The sequence below is a fragment of the Anser anser genome (assembly GCF_964211835.1).
Source record: "Anser anser genome assembly, chromosome: 4".
NCBI lineage: Eukaryota > Metazoa > Chordata > Aves > Anseriformes > Anatidae > Anser > Anser anser.
In genome coordinates, this window is record NC_139724.1 from 6,921,726 (window position 1) to 6,943,624 (window position 21,899).

At 42.1% G+C, this 21,899-nt stretch overlaps 1 protein-coding gene across 6 annotated transcripts in view; it reads right to left on the reverse strand.

The window, feature by feature from the left end:
* The window catches only part of BANK1 (B cell scaffold protein with ankyrin repeats 1), a 144,651-nt gene that overhangs the window by 25,200 nt on the left and 97,552 nt on the right, over positions 1 to 21,899 (reverse strand). For all 6 annotated transcript variants that reach the window (XM_083835525.1, XM_083835520.1, XM_083835523.1 and 3 more), the window contains 2 exons: positions 1,854 to 1,950; positions 107 to 412 (listed from right to left, as the gene is read on the reverse strand). In XM_083835525.1, coding sequence (XP_083691651.1) covers positions 107 to 412; positions 1,854 to 1,950 — 403 coding nt within the window. The remainder of the gene's footprint in view (positions 1 to 106; positions 413 to 1,853; positions 1,951 to 21,899) is intronic.

Here is a 21,899-nt window from a genome sequence, read left to right on the forward strand (position 1 = left end):
CTAGCTACTACTATTAGAAGTGAGCATACATAATTTCTGCAGCAGCACCTAATCTGTGTTTACATGTGTGTTTGTATCTGGGGTTCTTTTCCTCCCAAGATCATACCTTGTGATAAATTGTGCAGCTCATCCTGCCTTACGGTGCCAGGCAGATTTCGAGGGGGAGGAGGAGGTGGCCTCTTGTAGAAAAATAAGTCTCTTCTGGTCTTTACTGAATCATCAGGTATGCTGGCATATAAATTGTTAGGACTGTTGACAAGGGTGTAGGTATCTTCCCCTTCTCGATCTTCATCTTTAGTTTCCTCTCTGCTGTCTTCTACATCATCTTCCTCTTCCTCATCCACCTCAGCTATTTGTTGGCATCTTGATCCAATTCCATATTGATCTCCCAGGTTCAGCTTGGCATTTAATGCTAAAGAATGCATTATTCCATTTAAAATTTGCCATCTGGAAACATTTCCTGTTTCAAGGATCCCCACAGAAGCAATGCAGTGGCTAATAAAACTTTTATGAACTAATACAGTGGAGGAAGGCTGTCAAATACACACCGTCAGTGAACAGCTTTTAAAATATTTACCAGATCAGCAGTGGAAGTTTTTATTATGTCTTGCTACTCTGATATACAACATCCTCGTGCAGACGGTACGTTCAGCTTTTCTGGAGCTGTTGTCAGAATGCAATCACACACACTTACCATACCTCCGTAATTTGTGTTACTTGATTTTCAGTGGAGCACGGTGCACTACTAGGAAAATAAAGCCCTAGCTCACCCATCTGTGTAACTTGTTTTTATACAATGGATTTTGGGTGCCTATTTGGATCTCTCTAAAATAAAATACACATTGCCCTTGGGAGACATGGCTGGACTCCTGTGGAAATCTGGGGTGGTTTTTAATGGCCCACAGACCACAGGTATGTAAAATGATAAATTTTCAACACTGTACAGCATTAAGATTTGGGGGGTGCATGTAAGTGACATAACAGAATAAGCTACACAGGTAGCTTCTGAGCTACCCTTTGGTGAAGTCTTTCTTCCACCACAGATTAAAATGGGAGGTTAGAGCATGTAGGTGACTACCACGGCCATCTGTTACGATTCACATTCTTCCTCCATGTGCCCACCCCGATGTACTCCATATATAGTGGAAAGGTGACAGAGACAGTGGAAGCGTGTCACGGCTAACCGGATTTCTAGCTCACATTTTCACAGTGTCTATTGTATACCTAGATGTGCCAAAAAGCAGCAGGCTTAAACATTGCAAATAAGAAATATCATGTTCATACAGAATATGAGACAGTTGGAAAGACAAAATTGTCAACAAACAGATAAGATGGAAACAGGATAAAGTTTAGCTTTATAAACTCATGATACTGCAAAATATATGTAACTAAAGAAACTGTCATCAGTAAATGCAAACAAGCAGCTCTGCAGTTTTCAAGAGGAATGCATTTGACCACACAGATTAGCAACAAACTTGTGATCAATACATGCTTAGGTGCATAAAGATCAAGCTGCAAAATGTCTACCCTCTGTGCCTCCACACAGGAGCTGCCCACACCTGTAGCCAGGTTCTCCTCTTATATGAAGGCTCTCCTCGAGATATGGAGCAGAGATCACAACTTTGTAGAATTTACCAGGAGCGCTGGTTGCACCACGGTCTGTCTTACTGAGCAAGACTTTGTTATCACGACTGAATCCCTTGCCTGCCTCCCCTGTCCCCTAGGACACCTGCCTCCTCAGAAGTTGCAGTAACGTGGAAATTGGAAGTATTAAAATAATTTGGCCCCTGTGTTTGTCCATAATCCCACACAACACAGCTTACGATGTGCCGCTGATAAACAATATGACTTACTCATGGCTGGTTGAGTTTCCAAGCCTACCATAACCACGTAAGTGTCATCATCTTCTGCTTCCTCCTCATGATCGGTGAAGTTATCTGTCATTTCATTCTACAAAGAAAAACAGAGTAGGGTATTGGTTTTGGTAACACCATGCCCCAACAAAGCCAGGCAAGGTCAATGAGGAAACGGTTATCTGGAGGAGAAACAGACACGTTTTCTTCTTCTGGTTCTGTCCAAAAACTGTGCGTGTTTTGCAGAGATTTCTACCTGCACTCCGCTATTCATATATTTTTTAACATTTTACTAAGGGGAAATCAGAGAGAGAAATGTAATACGTTCACAACTATGTAGTGGTACAGGTACCTGCTACAGACAGAAGGAATGCACGTGTCTGGGTACATAAAAAGGACACGAGGTACTGCCATGAAGTGATACCAAGTTTGCACCAAAAGGATTCAAGCTAACTCATCTCTGCTCAGCACTGCAGCGGGCTGTTCAGACAGTTCCCACCTCTGCTCCCAGCTACGAAGCACTCGTAGGTAATGAGAAAATCTGTAGCAGAAAAACAGAAAGTCTACAGGATGTTACTGAACAGCTCGAGGGTGCAAAAAGTGCAAGCAATCTCTGGAGAAGTCATTATAGCCAGTTCCCCCGTCATAGTGCTTGGTACCAAAAGCCACATGTGCACTGAAAAATCAGAACCAGGACTGCAAAGCGCAATAGCATTTTCACTTCAATGCCCAAATGTGGCAAAGCATTGTTTCTTGTTCCTCTAGAAAGCTGTTATATTCACACAGCGCTATTCAAAATTAGGTTTAGGAGGGTCAGAACGATTGGTTCTCTAAAATGTTCTCACTGCGTTTCTCCAAGCAGAAGAAGTACAAACTTGTGCTCAGCCCCAGCCACTAAGAGCAGATTTGTAACTACAGACAGTTCTGTTGTCTTAAAACACACAAAACCCACTTGTTAATTGCTGATTTTCAGAAATAACCTAAATCTTTTTTCAAGGAACCCAGCAGTACCTTGACTCCTGTGGGAGTGCAATACAAAACTACCCTGCATAGGCACAGCCGAGTCCTCAGTAATTATTTAGGAATTCTGAACCACAAAATGTTACCTCTGGGGGGTTGAGTGTACCACCCCAAAAGAGAGTAGGGAAACAGCATGCTCCATATATCATCCAGTCTGCAAGGTTAATTATAAGCAGATTAGTAGACAGAGGAGTCAAGAGGGACACTGGTGGCACCCTTTCACACGGTGCAGACACTGATTCCCATGATCTCGTGCCCGACACTCAAGAAGTTTGTTTCCAGGATCCTGCTACTCCTGGCAGCTACAGCCACTATCCCGGGGACACAGGTCCCAGGCCTTAGGTTCATATCATGGCACGAAAGGGGAAAACAATTGGAGAAACTGCCTTTTTTTTTCTTTTTTTTTTTTTTCTGGGGAACCGAGAATGCTTTCTTCCCTGCTGCTCTTTGCCATCTCACAAGTGCCAGTTCTACAATGTGCAGCCACCAGACGTGCATCAGGGGCCCTCCTTGCCCGCTTTGCTTTGCTCCTTCAAGAACATTGCCAGGTTCTCCACTGAGCTACACCTGCCCCCAGCAACCAAGTACTAACCTCTGTCTCCTATGCCCATACAGAGTGTCCCCGGTTCTACCTGAGCTTCCCCATAGTTTATCTGGTTCCCCTATTCTTCACAGAAACAGGATATCTCTAAAAGCCCTGAAGTTGGGAGCTTTTCAACATACTTGTTTTCAGAAGATTTAGGTCTGTATGTGCTAAATGTAGCCGTACATTGGGAAAAAAAAAGGTCTCCTGTCAAGTTCTGTATTTCTTGTGTGACACCGAAGATCCATGCAGAAGAAATCAAGCAAGCGGAGCTCTAGATTTAATCTCTCCCACTATTACAGTGGAAGACCATATCAGAGAAATTCTTCCAAGGTGTTTACTTCTACCTTTGCAAACACAAAGCATGCGTGTTTATATAGTAGTAAATGAGGTCAAAAGGGAGACGAAGAGTGGAGCTGATTATAAGCCTTACTAGTTTTGGTGACCATCCCTGGTAAGTGGAGGAAACAAATGGCACTTTCTGATTTTCTCACTTGATACAGCTATTTCTCAGCTGGAGGAAACCTGCTGACTCACAGAAAACCAACAGAACAGATATGATTAATGGGCATCTTTAAAACCTGAATGTTTCAGAAGACTGAAGGTCAACCTGCCCCACTAGCTTAGCGGCTTCTCTGAAAATGCTGAATTCATTTTGACAATGAATTGCTGAAAACTTGCCTCATAAAAACATTTTTTATTACTTCTGATTTCTCTTGCTAGCTGCGTTTCATTTTGTGCTTTGGTCTTTCTCATAGTGTCCTTAAAGTGCCTCTGCTACACTTCCCTGCTTGTCCCTCATTACTTGATAGTTTCCACTTCCTTTGGACCTCATTCTCCTACCTGGGGTTTGTCTCTTACTACACTTCCACTCTTTCCTCCACAAAGAGGTAAGTTAGCACTTTTTTGAAGTCTACCACTATTATTTCCTTTCTCATTCCCATCATAAAAACTGTATAACACATCCTCGACTCCTCTCAATTTTACCTTCTGTCTGGACACCCTCAATGAGTTTCTTCTGTTTGTTTTCAAAGAAAAGAATCCTCTACTTTCTCTTAAATATCAAATCTCACCAATGCATTTAATACCTTGCTGGATAATGCCTCCTGCTGGGTCCCTTTCCAGGCAGATGCTGGTGTTATCCAAATCATTACGATAGCTAAATCCTGTGCTTTTGATGGCCCTGCGAGTTAGCTGCTCACAAAGCCCTCCTCCCCGACGTTTGATGGTCTCTACAGCACACAACCCAGGACACCAACAGTCTGCTTTTCCACTTCAGTGGCCCCCAGGGATGCCCAGCAAATCTGTCAGACCCTCTCCATGATCTGGACCTCAAAGCAAGCCTATGCATTGCTGGTACACAAACAGCATTTTTTTTCTCTTCCCCTTTTTGTGCTTCATTTCTCTAAATGAAACCGCAAATAAACTTGTGTCTTTCCAGCTTGTAGACCTATACAGATCACTACTAACTCGTATTTGAGATTCTAGAAGAGGGAGATAGCGTAAGAAACCCCCCAAGTCTTGACGTATTTTTGAGAAAAACAAGCTCCCATATGATCATGAGAAGTTCTCTACTCCCATAGCAAAATGGATGGTTTTCATCGATTCTACATCCTCTCTAGAGCAAGGTAGAAACTTTTCTAGACAATTTAAAGAGAAAACTATGAACCTGTTTCCCTAAGTGTCATAACTTTTCAATAATTTCCTTTCCTTTCCTGTGTGGCTTCCTGACCTAATGGAAACCTTATTGATCTCTTCACAAATGGCACAACTGAAAACCATGATTGCCTCTGATAATTTCCAATGGTTAATCCATAGAAAAAGCTCAGCTGATCTTCCCGCAGAATCTACTTTCACGTATGCTGACCCAAACCGCAGAGATGTACAAACAGATTAAACATATTCAAAGTACTGCTACATGTCACGTTCCGTGCCCTATGGTGGTGGTGTTTCTGATCTCAGGAGCACAAAAATATTTTCTTACATGATTCCATCAGTTTGTGTTTCATTGCTGAATCACTTGTTGGTTTTGACCCTAATGGGCTTATCTGAAAACTCAGTTCTCTTCTTTATCTAACCTTAAAGCCTAATTATATTTCTTACCCTTACACTGCTTCCAGGTGCCTTCTACGCAGCCAACTTTGCCTGCATTTTAATGTCACCTGGTTCTGGATAGGTGATATTTCATTTACAGGACTAAGTTCTGCAAAAAGAGGACTAAATTCCTATATCTAAGCACCACTAGAATTATGGTTTTAAAGCTAACTTAATGGAGTATTTTGGGGTAATTTTATGGGTTATTTCGGGACAAGCATTTTTGACAGCGAAGCCAGCCTTGCCTCCCAGTGAGAAGTGTACCAGGATCAGAGAGGAGAGCCCTTCTCAAAACTCAGGGCTGTCCTGGCCTGTGTGCAAGAGTGGTTGATCACTGCTACATCGCACCAAGCGCTGCTTTCCTCCAGCACCAGCAGCTGAGTGACACAGTCGGCAGGTTAGTTACTCCCACAGGAGATGAACCTACCAAACCCAAGTGCTCTCTGCCCTCCAGCCCCAGCAGGGTGCTGGCTGCCTCTTAGTGGGATGTTTCCTCCATCTCTCTATCAGGGACGTACCAGGCTTGCTTTCTAATTTGTTTATTCTTGCTTTTAGGATGGAGAAACCGGAACAAAACACAGCAGCTGGATTTTCCATTTTTTTTTCCATTTTTTTCCATTTGCCCCCTCTGTACCTCTTGAAACGCACGCAGTTTGGCAAACACTTTCCTTCATTCAGTACCACCTGTATCCATGAGCTATAGACTAGTGACCAACCACTCTGGCTATAAAAATTTTTCTAACTCTCAAGTTTGCATTAAAGCTACTAATATTCACATATTCTACAATGTAAAATATTCATCTAAGTATTGGAAGTGTTTAAGTATTTATTACTTATTTTTCCCAGGGCCCTATAGGAGCACCTGGAGAAATGACTGAAGAAGCCAGCTTCATAAAATTGATTGCATGCACGAGGACAGACCCAACGCTGCTGTTCATTAGCTTTATTAATGCTAAGCGCTTTCACTGCTCTATTGCCTTGCCTGATAACTCACACTTGCAAAAAACAACAGATGATGAGATAACACAGGTTTCTCTAACTCATGAGCTCAGTGAAATGCATTCAGCACAGTGCCACAATCAAAGACAAAAAACACTTGGGAATTAATCTGGTTTTAAAGCCCTGGATTTGCTGGGCAGGTGGGAAGAGAGGGGGCGGAGAGGAGTTTTGCTGCGCACGCTCTGCCATGAAACGCTGAAACAGAGAGCGGTTTTACAGCAGTGTGGGCTGAGTAGCCCGGGGGCTGGATCCAGCCCTTGAAACACTTGAACTTGGCCTCCTGGCCTCCGCGAGGCTTGTCTCAGAGAAAGCCAAGACAGCACAGATTATCCCACCAGCCAAAGCTGCTGCCTTCTCCTGCCTGCTGCCCACCTGATGGAGCAAGCGGTGCTGCAGGCCAGGAACCAGCCTGCTCTGAGAGCACGGCTGGGCCAGCCCCGATGCACGCTGTGCTGCTGTGCAAGGCGGGCCCTCAGCCCCCTTCTGAAAGGATTTTTTCCATCGATGCTAACGGATGCTATGTTTTCTGTGGTTTCCTTTCAGCTATCCACGCCTTCTCGAGGCTCTGCGATACCAATACAGTGCGACCGCATCCACAGTGCCAGTAGCACCCTGCGTGAGATGTGGCCAGCCCAGACCCGTGCCACAGAAAGTCAGAGAGCAAAAAGCCCCGGCATTTAAGACCAGTAACTCTATTTTTGACTAAAGCTGCTCATTCTATGAACAAAAGGCAGTGATTACTCCATTACTCAAAACGACTTTCCCAGATCAGCAATCACCATTTATTGCAACCCCATCACGCCTTTCCAGTTTCTCATGCAGCTGTTTACACCACGTGGATTTTGTCAGGTGATTGGACACCAAAAAATGCAGCAGTGCTGTCACTTTCTTAAATATATCACCCCTACCTCAGCAGTACACACAATTTTCTACCAAAGGCACGTTCCTGCTGCGTAAGACTGCAGCACTGTCTTTCCCAGAGCCCAGATTTCTCTTTTTGGGTCATGCATGTCTATAATTTATTTATCTATGTGGATTTCAGCTTACCTGGCCAGTTTTCTGTTTCGCTCATGTTAGTTCAAATCAGGGCTACCACCTGATCTAATGAGCAAGGATATTTATGTGCTGACCAAACTAATCCTAACAAGTAAGAACAAAACAACACACACTAAATTAGGTAGAAAAGCAAGTAGGGAAACAGAGTGACAGTAAAAATGTCAGTAAAAAAAATAATATTGTGACATTCACATTAATTTGTAAAATTCCTTCTGCATGTAGTTTGCCAGAAGCCCCAACAGCTACCATATTTTCTGCAATCCTAAAAGATAATGAAGTGTTAGAATCTCATGTCAATGTGCTGGAAGTATATTAATGCACGCGACTGTCAAAGATGCACGATTACATAGAATAAAAGAAATGAGACATGAAACACTCCACTGCCAAAATCTAATGATTTTTGGGATCAGCTTGAAGGAAATGTATGACTCAGATGATTTGCAGCATATTAAGAAAATAAACCAAACAAAAACATCAATGGGTACCCAACTTTGGGCTCGGATATTTTAATACGAGCAAAAAGAATTGCTTCATTTGAAATAATGCATTGTAATCTTATGTAATAGCCTTCTGGGCTTTCTTACTAAACCATTTCATTTGCACGTCTGCCTTTAGCCTCACTACAAGCTGATTTACTGCACTGCGTATCAGCCAGCTAGCATCCCCGAACTGATCCTTATTTGCATCATTATTCCGTGTAACTTCACACTTACTTTTGTATGCCTGTCTATCAAATCATAGTAAACTTTCTGCATATTTTTTTTTTTTTAGTTCCTCCTTTTAACTGCATTTCTGGAAAAGAAAGCCCTCCCTTTGTACAACTTCACCATCATGGAGAAACAGCCAATAAAGAAAATAAACCAAAGTAAAAGTCGGTGTGTATACCTCTATAACTGCATACCTCTTAGTGTTTTAAATGCCTAGTTATTGTTATAAGGCCTTCAGACGTATGGATTTGAAAGAAAAACACTGCTGCAGGAGAAAGAAAAAGGGACTTCTAATCGTTGAACTTAATTTACTGCTATACACAAAAATGCTTTTTTAAATCAAATCACTGCACTCTCCGTGTGAAGAACTTGTGCCCACTTTCTCTCTTCTAAGCATTTATGCTGTTCTCTAATCTAACTACTGAGTGCCAAGGGATTTTTCTTCTGAGCATTCAGAAATAAAATTCCTCCTCAGCCTCATTTTAGCTCATTTCTCCTTTAACAACAATTCTTGTTACTTCACTTTTCACACACCCACACGACTCTCTGAAAGACTTTCAAATCTTGTAGAGTACTGATTCTGCTGAACAAAATATCCACTGCTGTTTGACAGGCTGTGTAATCACCGCTAGCTCCACAAAAGCACTCCCATCTCACCAACAGGTTAATTTTTCAGTCTAGCAGGAGAAGAATTTTAAGAATTTTTCGTGCTTTTTTTTTTTTTTCCCTGGGCAAAATAATAACCGTTCTCCAAAGAGCTTCTCTTCTACTTGATGACAATCGTGCTGTTTGAACTTTCAGTGTAGTTGCTAAATTACTGCTCCCTTACCTGACCAACCGGCAGCAGAGGGAGGAGGTAGGAGGTTCATTAATTACAAGGGGTTACGTACGCTGCGAGGTGAAGGGCCCTTTCCATACGGAAATCTGAACGGGCCGTGCGAATGTGAATATGCTGGGTCTGGCTGGGATGGAGTTAGCTTTCTTCAGAGCACGGTGCTGTGGTTTAGGTTTGTTTTAGATCATGTCATGCTCAGCAATAAAGATGGACGGAGGAAGAAAAGGGTGGGCTTCCTTGCAAGGTGGCTGCTGTTTGGAGACTGGCTGGGCATCGATCTGCCCGTGGGAGGTGGTGAACGATTTCCTTTGCTTTGCTTGTATTTTTTCCCTCTTCCTTTCACCTACTGAGCTGCATGCATCTTGACCCACGAGTTTTCTCACTTTTGCTCTCCCTGTTCTCTCCCTCATCCCACTGGAGGCAGGGCAGAGCAGGGTGAGGGGCTGTGTGGGTGCTCAGCTGCTGGCTACGGCCAACCCACCACATTAGCTAAGTATACCCCTCTAAAAAGGGACACACGTGGCATAATCTTCATCTCTACAGCTTTTTCAGGCTATGTCAACATTAGTATCAGCCACCATGCAGTGAATGCTTCCCTCCATCGGTTCATGGCAATTTGCAGAGAACTGCTGTCCAGCCGAACACAGCTCTGGCACAGCTGCATCCAGACCTCTCCCACCTCCAAACCTCACTCCATGATGGAACAAAAAGCTATGCCTACTCTGGAGGTCCCTCTAAAGCTGAAGAGACAGAGAGCTTTTGCAGTGCCTGATTGAGAAGGAGCAAGACAGACTTTTAGGTCTCATACCTATTTATTTCTGCTTTCACCTAGATTGCACATGCATAGATTTTATTATTATTATTTTTATCTCCAAAGAAAGAAAAGCTCATCAGCTCTGAAGAGCTCCTTGATTCTCCTCTGCAACAATAGTACGGAAAGATAAGAATTTGGGCTTTGTAAAGCATATCATCAACTAGGGGTGCGAAATACTACAGGGGTCCAGCAGCTAAATATCGCGTAGATAGAAATGCATCCGAAATGGCAACCAGCCAGTGGAAGAGCAACACTTGTGGAAACCTTAAGGGTCTCACAACTGAAGAGCTTAATGCTTAAAAGGGAAACAACCTGGTATTTAGAGCAAGGCTTTGGACCAGTGACTCCCCCTGGAAGGAAATGATGGGGCTGGGGAGGGCACAAAGCAGATGCATCAAGCACAGAGCCCGTGAGCCCTTCAAACCCTTTCTACAGCATCAGTAAATTATTCCTCATTTTCTGCCCTGTATTCTAAATATACGCTGCACGGTGTTACTCTACAGTGTTAAGCAGATGCTGAATCAGAAGAATTACATTTCAGAGGCCGATAAAGCCACAGTATTGCTTTTGTTTTGCGTTCAAGCAACAGAATTTTCTAAGCTCTCTGACGGTTTCCAAGATTCAGCTCTTTCCCCTTGATCCTGCTGCATGCCTGGAAATTTTTCTCCTTTCACAGAAACCAGCGGGAGTTTTGCTCTGTCTAGCCAATATTTTTTTTTTTAGCACTGAATTTAAGGGGAGTGGGATAAAGGGCCCAAATCTGTGAAATGCCATGGTATTTCTAGAATATGTTCCACATACATGTGCTATCAATAGCCAGAGTTTTCAGATACAGGCGTTTATATTCAGGTGGTTAAAATCTTCTTTACATTCCCGAACAATAGCTAAGATGAAGAACGAGAACTCTCATTGAAATAGCAGTTATTATCTGTACTGCGCTCAACTGTGTCAATTAAAAAGCTACTGTTTCCGGCCCGTGCATGTACACACCAGCGAAAATTATCTAGTGAAACATTTCTTCTGTGGGGAAAACATTGGTACAGCATGTGGTAAAATTAGCGCTTTATGAGAAACAAAAGCAGGAAATAAGGTAAAACATAGTTCTCCCTCCGAAACACGTATCATGTAAATTATACCTCTAGTCAATCAGACAAATTATTAGCCTCTGTAGAATTTAGTTTTCAAAGGCCAACCAAGGTCCTCTCTTATTTTTGCTTAACTCTGAATGGATCCAAACTTGGTGCATATAATTGCCTTTCCGAATTATCATACTATTAGAAAACTGTTGCTAATTCCCTGGTGATTCTTTGTTATTGTTTTAGTTCAGGGACATCTTCATGCATAAACAGAAGGGCAATGACACCGTGGTCAAAAAAGCAAATCAGGAGACAGGAGACAGCCTCTGCTTGAGACTTCGTCTCTTCTTTTTGTAAAATGGCGGTGATAATTTACTCACTCTGTAAGCAAGTTTTGGGTCAAAAGAGGCAAAAAATCCAGTCTAACTCAGGTCAGTTTTGCATACAGTACACAACCAGTATGAAGTTCATCTTCATGGCTTCCACCACCCCTCTGGTGTTCAAGGGGAGGTTGGACCTAGTGCTTAGGGACATGGTCTAGCGGGTGACATTGGTGGTAGGGGGATGGTTGGACCAGATGATCTTGGAGGTCTTCTCCAACCTTAATGATTCTGTGATTCCAAAGAAGATAACTTAACGAACCCAAATTCTTTACAATGATTTGCTATGTGAAGTAAGAGTAACATACTATTTCACTTGAATGTTTTTGTGGAGAGGAACTCTGATGTTTGAACAGTAAGTCACACCATATGGTATCTGAGTTTAACAGAAATACCACTGGAAGATATACAGGTTTATTTGTCGTAATTTCGTACGTTATTTCTCTCTGACATGCTCCCATATCTTAAGGAACATATCTAGTTGTCTTATCTTTGTTCTAAGAAGAGCAACAAACCAGCAGCGTGCCGTCCTCCCCGCTTTTTTCAGAGAGGAGACCACAGTGGTTTGTACCAGTGGCCATTTGTAGCTTGACTCTTAGTGACCTATTGCAAAATCTGCCACGGTCTGCGGTCTCCACATCAAGACAAGAGCATCCTTCTTGATCTACAGCGATGCAGTTCCTCCATTTTTCCTTCTACCACAGCCTGCTGCCAACTGAAATGCTCCTTTCCATATAAAACCAATCAGCATTTAAATATATCTGCTACATGCACTACTGCATCCCCTCTGAATTTTCTATGAAAAAATAGGGGTTGAACAGCATAATGCATTGAATTGTCTGCACTATACCATGAAATCTGACATAGCTGAAGAAAGGTTAAACACACAAAATAGTTTAGCATGAATGTGAAATAAATATAACCCCTGCCTGATGACTGAAATACAATTAGATGCTGCTTGCAGGAAGCAACTGGCTACCTGCTCGAAACCATAAAAATGACACTTAATGGCATGACATGCGTTGATGCCTATTTATACTTCCGGAGGACAAGAGAGAAGCGAAGACAAATTACAGCTTCAAGACACTGATATATGTAATTTCTATAAAAAATCTAATATTTCTTTTTAATTTAATGGGGAAGAACTGATCACGTGGGTAATCAGCCTTCTTTTATGCTAATGACATCAGCACTAGAAAATGCTTAGCAAGCACAGCTCACCAAAAATGTGTTTGACAGCCATTTTAAAGGCAGCTGCTACTAGATTGGAACTTGATATGAATATGGATCTCCAGCGTTACCTTTTCAGTGAGCACTTTCAGTTCTCAAGACCAGAAAGAAGGCGCTAACAACAAAAGAAAAGCAGAGGAAGACAGAGCCTACAAAAAGAGAGAAAGAAAAAGGGGAAAGCAACTTACATTTGACACTCAGCATGTGGCTTCCCACAGCACCACATCCTTATTTAAAACCAGTAGTGTTAAGTCTACTGCAATTAGCTTTGCTGTCACTTACATTTTTCTAATTCACAGTCAGGATGCAGAAGCAGAGTTACTCAGCTTTATAATTTAGAGCAGTGGGCCAAGTTTTGCATTTGGCAGACATACCTGCTGCATTAGAGTAAAACAAGATGCTAATGAACCTGGGATACAATACATTAGCGGATTGTTTTTTCCTGCTCCCATCTATTTCTCAGACACCTTGCAGCCTCTACTATGAATAATATAACATTGTATAGTAGAAAAGAGTATGAGCAAACAGATATACTAGTGTTAAGAGCAGCTGGATTCAACCTTTTTGACTTTGTATATTTTTTTTTAAAGTGAATTACTGTTTTTCCTAACAGGATACATATATAATTACTTATTTTTTAAACTCTTTCCAATCCTCCTCTTCCTTTCCTCCAGCACCACACAGGTCAGTAGCAATCAAGTGTAAAGTCTGGGTACCTTCACAGGAGCTCAGGAGCTGGAGGGACCTCGGAGCAGATGGCAAGAAGAGGAAGAACAGTAACAACCAGTTAGAAAAGGGGTCCCACGTTGGTCTTTGCCCTGGGGCCTCTGCCAACCGTGCTGTACACACTTTGCTGCAACATGTGCATGCAGCATAATGCTCTTGGGGCAAATCTTCATGTGCAGTAAAGTGTCTCGCAGCCTCAGGGGAGTTATAATGTTTTATGTGAAACTCTCAAGCCTACTTTTTGTCTAAATACACGTAGCAGGGTAGGAAGAACATCTGAACATAGAGGTCTATAAAACAAACCTATAAAAGCTGCTCTGTGGGAATAAAAAAAGTTCCAGACAAAGGGACTATACTGCTGCTACCAGCTACCACTTCAAGGTCACTTGTCACAGCTGACCTCCTGTTAAACGCGGTTATCCCGGCAGGCAGGAGTGACAAAGTAGGACAGAGATGGCACTGCATGAACTGTTCCCCGTAGCACCCTGGTACTGTTTTTCAAAGGACTGCTGAGAGCCTTGCCCTGTCTTCTTGTTTCTCTGTTACAGTGTGATCTCCCTGTTGTGGAAATCTAGTAACGCATATCAACTCTGACACACAATTCTGTGATGGGCAGTCTTTGACATTTGTGTTTCACCGCACAAACTCACAATACATGTAACTTGACACAGCAGCACATGATGCTGAGAAAACTTAGAAATGGGATTTCGTGTGGAGGGTGAAAACTATCTTCAAATAATCTTGAATACTGAAGAGAGGCCATTCATTGTCACAGCAGGCAATTGTGGAGCATTAAGAGATACAACTCTGCTGATCTAACAGGAATGGATGAATAGAAAACCTTAAAATTCAATATATTTTTGAATTCAAAAGCTTTAGCAGACACCATAAAGGAAAGACAATGCTATTGCAGAGGAATTGTGGTGTAAAGAGTATGGAAAAACACCACTACCCAAGTGTATCCCATATCGGTATTTCCATTCCTGCCTGCTGTCCTTGAAGGGTTCATTTCCCCATAACTGCCAGACAAACTGTTGTGCTGTTGAGTGCTGAGGAAGCCAAAAAGTAACCAAAAAAACCAAGCAGCATACCTGGGGCACGAGAGGTACATGACCAAACATCTAGCTTTAACAAACTGGTTAAAAATACCCAAGCACTCCCAAAAAACAGGCAGTCACATGATAGATTAATATGATACTGCAGTTTTGTTCCTTTCCCAGCCTGTTTCTACTTAGCAGCTAGGCTGATAGGGTAGACTGATAGAGATTGATAAGATGAACAAGGAAATGGGGGGCCTGAGTCATGAATTCATTGACTTACTACACTGTGGAGCACCAGGCTCTAGCTAACTGTCACTGAGACAGCAAGCAGCAAAAAGCACACGGGAGCAGACAGCATCAGATATCAGGTATTGCTCAATACAGAAGATACAGAGCTTTTACACTTGGTCATGCCCGCGGTGTCCTGTGGGTTACTTGCTGTTAACGCCTCCTACCTCTGGGTGGTTACGGACTATCGCACTCATGTTTATTGTACCTTAGATGAGCTCAGGTTTAAGAAATGAAAAACAGCTCACCAGTACTGAGCAGACCCCAGCTGATTTCATTATTTCTTTACCACCAATTCAGATGGGATGCCTTCCCTTCAGCACAGCAGGTTCTGCAGTCGTACAAGTGCTTTATATGACTGATGCAATGGCAGTACCAAAGGAATACGAGCGCTACCTGCATTTTCCAGCAAAAAGATAAGACAAGTAAAGTTTTGACGCTTCACTGAAAACATTTCACTAATGATGATGGTGGTTTAGCATATCTGGAAAGAAGGGAAACAGAAATGAAACACAAGCAGATTCTCTTGCTTTGGATCTTCTTCCCAAGATCTGTCCAAGACTACTAACCCCCTGCCTTGCTGCCAGAAAACAAATCATGAACTGGAGTCTGTAGCCCAAGGGATGCACCCCTTGCATCATTTTTCCTTCCCATAAGATAACAAAGCAGGAAGAAGTTAAAAAAATATATATATAAATAAATCATCTGCTCTGCCGTGCAGTTCAGGTGCACAGTTTTGGAAACCATGGGGTCCTCTGTGCCCTAGATTTGTCTTTCAAGTGAGCGAGCAGAGAAGATGCAATAAAATGTTTAAGAGAAGGCAGAGAGAACAGATGAACACACACCACCAAACTCCCTGTCTAATAACAAATGATTAAACACAAGAGACTAAATTGAGGTTTCATACTTCAGCAGTCCTCCAGTGTAGAAACTCAGTATGGTTATTTATTGACTCAATTAAAATCTTAATAGATGAATGACAACCTTATTTCTGTGACAAGGCACTGGTGTTTCTAGGGAGAGGAAGTTTCAGTACCTAAAGTAATACCACTTTTACATTGTAGCAGATCAAAGGAACTACCAAAGCTTACACAAAAGACTCATATTTTAGGCAAAGGTTACCTGAAGAGATTATTTCAAGGAAATATTACGGTGTTTTTCATCAGAGCCTATGTCCACATACTGAAATAGTGACTAAGACTTTTCATCCTAATTTAGCCTAACAGGCAATTTATAACTTTCAGGGACAACTTCCATGCATGTTTTTAATATTTCACTTTGTTTTACTGAACATGTTTGTTTGTTTAGCCATTCCAGACATTTAGATTTCCTTTTTTTGTCACCAATTTAACTTTTTGATCATCACACCTAATAAAAGACTGTCAATGTTTAACTGTTCCAGATAAAAAAAAGTGCAGCCTCCACATTGCTAATATAAGAAAAACAAATACAAACCCATGAAAACTAGAGCTTTGCAGAATCCACTAGCACAGGAAGGGCTCATGCAGAGTCCTGTGCCTCCAGATAGCTTAGAGAATTTGTCCTCACCGCACAGGATTGCAGATCCCAAGCTACCAACCAGGGTCCTTGCCTTGCAAGGTAAACTCATGCCCAGGCCATGCACCCAATGGATTAAAAACCTGGCAGGTAACTAGGAGAAACCTATTAAGATTAACTTATTATGATGAACAGCAAGAAATTTTAGGGAATGAGCTCACTCTTCTCTTGTGTTTAATAGTCTGAAGGTCCCCTATCTGATCAACTTATCAGAAGATCATTTACCAGGCTAGATTTTAGGCAATGCCCTATATAGTCACAAAAGAAAAACTGGTCAGATAAATTCTTTGTACAAACATTTTTCATTGTAGTTTTCTTGTCAAATTAATCCACCTGAATATGGGTATTACAGTCTAAAATATTGTCCATCTTCAGACATACCCCAAAATAACAGATGGCATGTACTAATGCAACATATTTACAGCAGTTCACCTACATGGGAACGTCCTGAGGAAGACCTGAGTCACACCCAAATCTTTGTAGGGTATATTTGCAAATAGGCTTTCATTGAATTACAAGGCAGAAATTAATGAAGCAGCCTAATTCTCTTCCATTTACAGTAGCAAAGGTGTCACTGTTATCAATTCTTGGTATGTTTAAGTGCAGAATTCCATACTTCAAAGGCATTTTCAAAAAAAGTGAGCATAACCAAAAAAATTAAGTACAAATAATCCATATGTAACTATTTATAAAAAAAGAAAAACCTGCCAAGGGTGCCTTTAACTTATATTATAGTAAAGGAATGATTTGTGAAGCTATATCAGACAGAAAAGACAGAATTACCTGCAAAAGCATAAGATACCCAGATTTGTTAAAATTGTAGAGTCTGCTTGTAGTGTAGTACTGGACTTGCTTTTTTCCTCAAAAACCCTTAATAAGGCTTCCCCTCCCTCCTTCAAGGTTCACTTTTGCATTTATAAAGAAAAGGGGAGAACCTTGCATTTTTAAATGCCATGCCATTTTCTTTTTAACTAAAATTCCATGAATGCCAAATGCTGCCATTCTGAGGTCACAGTAATTGGTACATAAAGAAATGGAAGTGTTTGCACAGGAATGGAGAAAATCTGCATCTCTAAAGCAATGTATTTTGTACCCACTGAGGAGGTAAAACAGAGATTAGAAATGATGGTTTTATACCTGATCAGTATACCCCTTATCCACACAATGCTGCCACTCGAACGGCACACTCAGCCTACAAGGAAAGACTCTCTAGATGTAAAATTAACAAAGCATGAATATTATCTTGGTCTCCCAGACAGTCAGAGTATTACGCCTCCTCTCTTTAGGCAGAAGAGATGACTCTCATAACTCAAAATCAGCAAATATTTAATATTTTTCATATTAAAAGACAGTTTAGTATGTACACACACTACTTAAGATACCACTTTGGATTCATGGCTGAAGGTGAACAGCTGCTAGATTACCTGCAGTACTTCACAAATGTCCCAATTCCTTTACCCTCAGTGGAGCAGCATGAACGTCTCCAGTCTTTAACACTCAGCAGACCCATCTGAGGACAAGGTTTTTGTTTCTTTCATGGGGTTCAAAGAAAAAAAGATATTGAGATTTACTGAAGACAGTAAATTGAGATTTACTGCAACGACTCTTGTAAAACACCTGGAAACAACGGGAATGAAAAGGTCCTCTGGGAGTTCCAGTGACTGAGCAGAAGAGGAACCAAACTGATGTACTGACCAAATTTGATGCACAAGAGCAATACTGTGCCTGCAAAGGACGGGTAGCAGCTGGTCTTTCTTGACCAATAAAATGTGCAGTGGTGTACAGGCCGGGAGGCAACCTCCTGCTGAGACACAGAAGTGCAAGCCACGACCCAGTGCTCATTTAAGTAAACAAGTTTTACAGTGGCTTCAATGGATCTGATTGCACTGATGACATTTTTTACCTTCTGTCAACCACAAACGCCATTTAAACACCCTTCTTAAAACCCACCAAATAGCACTGGACACCTTCTGTAGTGGTAAAGACAAGCACCACTGCTATCTGCTACTCAGACTCTCAGCATACAGAACATCTTGCTGTGTTTTTATCAGCAGACCTGTAGAAAAAGGTTCTGGGAAATTGGGAAATATGGACATAAAATGGCTTTTTCTACACCTCTTGTAGTTTAAGACTAAAAAAAAAAAGAAAGAAAGAAGCAGAAATGTATGCTTTTAAGAACAGAAATCATATTAAACTTCTTTTCTGGAAGCTAGAACTCAGGTATCTGTACAAGGTGCTATATGGCCTTGATTACATCCTGCCTACTGACCGCCTGTATCTCTGCTTCGGTGCTCTACAGCACTTTTACTGTTTGCTTTCATTTTTTCCTCAGATCTCTGCAAAAACTCCTGTTCCTTTCTCTAGTGCTTTTGCTGGTTACTGTGAGTTCCCGGGAGTGCAGTACGAGGGCTACAGGAGCAGCGCTGCCTCCTAACACCCTGCAGTTCCTTCGGCGTTCATTCGTCCAGAGCTCCAACCCTGTGCGTAGTCCCAGAGGAGAGTCAAAGCAAAGACAGCCTCTACATTTTTCAAGGGGCCCAGACTCTTAACCTTAAGCAGCAACATAAGGAATATCTGTAACACAGGAGACGCTCCCATGCCCCACCACACTTCAAATTCCTTGCCATATTTCAGCACTCCTCAGGTTTAGGTCAGAGGTTCAATGCATGGTGTTTCTTGAGAAAAGGGAACCAGCTTCCCCTTTGTAAAGCAGCCTGCTGTCTTTTCTTCCCCTCTGCAAAGCTTGCTATTGCAAGCACCTTTGTTTTAAAATCCCCCCTCGCCTTCACCTGGGGACTCCTCCATCAGCCTCCTTAGGTGATCCGAGCCCCGCCAGCTGCTCTGTTGCTTAGTTACTATTCCGCTGTGTTTCAACTCAAAAAATGATCTGTCTGGGGCAATAGCCAACTTTCTGTAAAATAACTATTTAAATACATGTTAATTGTGGTTAAAATGACCTGTTATTTTTGCTTTCTGGCATTGCAAAAACTCTCCTTCTTCTCCCTGGTTCATTTTATAACAATACAGGGGCAGAGGCTGCCAAGAAAGAAACCAGGCTCTGTTTTCTACGCGGGGCTTGCAGCTTGATGCGGACTCAGTTTCCAGCACTGACGTCCCATAGTGAAGAGAAAAAAATAAAAAGCATTTTGATAGCATCTGACAAAGCTGGAGAACACACTCAAAATACTAGGTTTTGTTTTACGTCGAGATAATTGTGCCAGCTCTGTGCTGCTGTAGTTAACGTGCACTTACAAGATGCTAGCGCTGTGCTGCTAGGTGATGTATGAACTTGTTCTGCTGTTTCCATCAGAACTCAAAGCCGCTGTAATTCTGCTTTCTTACACAGCAACTCACAAAATTCCTCAGATCTCTTTCTTTTCCCTCCCTCAAAATCTGCAGCTATAGACCTGATTCATGTATGTCAGTTGTTAGCTGTATGCCACACTGATTCCCCCAGCCTCAGCTGAATTATTCCAGATTCCCTAAGCAGCCATGAGGGGAGAATCAAGAAACAAAAAACGAGAGAAAAAGTTTTTCCCCTCCTCAATTCCTGCAGGCAAACAACTGTCTGTCTGCAACATGAGATCTGATTAGCACCAGGCTCAGTCTCAGCCCGTGTTCTTGGGGAGGTTGTTAGTGGTTATAAAATGTGATATAACACTTCTCCAAACCCTCTGTATGCCCCCAGATGGCTCCTTCCAGCCATGAATTTCACAAGTGCCATACAAAATATTGGCTTGCTTTGTTTTTGCATTCCCTAACTTTTTTTTCCCCAATGATAACAGCACTGGTCAGTAACAGGGTGGGGTTTATCTCGCAGGTAGACCACCCTCACACTGCACATGCCTCAAAAGTCTCTGCCTCCTGTTCTCCAGCTCCACACACAGAAATCTTATGAAAGACAGACAGAGGCTACTTGTGGGAGGCATACTGATGGAGATTTATGGCAAAATCTTGCTTCTGGCCCCAGCTACCAAATAAGTTACGGGGAAGACTTCCTCTGTCTTCAGCGGAAATTTGATGCCACTCTTCCAGCACTGGGAGCTGAGCTTTGGAGACGATTTAGGGAAGAAATAACAACATCAGGGCCTTACATAAAAATGTCAATTTAAACGCCAGGAAAAGAAAATGAATTTAGCAGGCAGCTGGGCCACAGTGTTAGTGCAAGGTTCAATAATGGGGTTATGTTCACTGCAGGAGTGAACCATCTCCAACAACCTTATTTTCGTTAGATAGCGTTATGTTTCTGTATTTTACACTGCAAGTGCTTGCAAGATAAAGGACTACTGACAGCGAATAACGGCATGAAAGCTCTGCCTTCAAGAGTGGAGAAAATCATCTAGCTGATAAAGATTCACAAAAGCAAATTAAAATAGCCCGAAAGCTGGAAGCACATGGAGCAAGCAAGCTTAGCCAGGTAATTGTTGATGCCTTCAAAGTGGCAGAAGAGGTTCAGGCCCGCAGGTTGGTCCGTGGCCCAGAAGCGAAGGGTGTGCTGCATGCACCCAGGCCTGCCGCCACTGGTGCGAGCTGGAGCCGCGTGCCAGGCTGGAACTCGAGGCTACGATCTGCTTCCCCAGCAGTGCTGCTGACATACTCAGAGATCAAGGTGATCACACGTTAAAAGGGCAGGAGGATGCAACAAATCACGAAACTCAGCTTATGCTTAGTACAAAAGTCGCTCTCCTTCCAAAACCAACCAAATTGCCTTTTGTATTTATATTGCACTTATGGCATTTGACACATCTGCATTATGTCTCTGTTGTAGCTGGGCTTCCACTCCACCAAAACCCACCTCACTTTTTTTCATCATTATTGTGAAACAGTAACAAAATTGAAATAAAACACTAAAATGAATTATCAAGATTTTCACTGAAAAAAAATACGAGTTTCACAAAGGACCTTACTATTAATTCTTTTTTTAATTCTTATTGAAAGCAGGAAGGCAATACGGTAAGGAGTGATGCTATATAAACCTAAAATAGAAAGCTCCCTCTAAGCAACACTTACAGCTTAAAGATTTGGAATATTTGTGACTGACCCCACAACCCTTGACTGCATTATATTCTTGGGACAGATCCTCAGATAGCAATTTGGAGTCATGAAATCGATTTCTGCCAGCTGAGGAGCTCTCTTGTGAGAATCTGAAGCTTAGACTAAATTGAGAATATTTTATTTACTTATTTAGTTCTGTAAATCAGAGGTCCGATAGGGGTCCGTTTATTATTCATGCAATTTATTGGACTATATTCATGTTCAGTGTGCAGTTTTAACTGTTCTTATACTGTATGCATGCCACTTCTACCAGCAGCTGCACAACCCCCTGTTCCAACGCATTATTATTTTCTCAGCTGGTTACATTAATCCCCTGATACACACACGGACTGCTAATTCTGAAATAGCGGAATCATGTTCCCATTGCCATTACGATTTTCTGTTCCCCAAGAAAAACACAGTTTTATCCTGAGTTACTTTCTCTATTAGAGAAAACAAGGAGAACAAATGCACCTTCCCCATGAGATGCCCACGTGTACCTTCTCAGGCAGGTCTCAGAGCTGCAGTCAAGTGCATGCCTCGTGTTTAGTTTCTACAAGCCACTTCTATAGGTTTTGACAACAAAAGTCATTTCAATGCCCAGAAG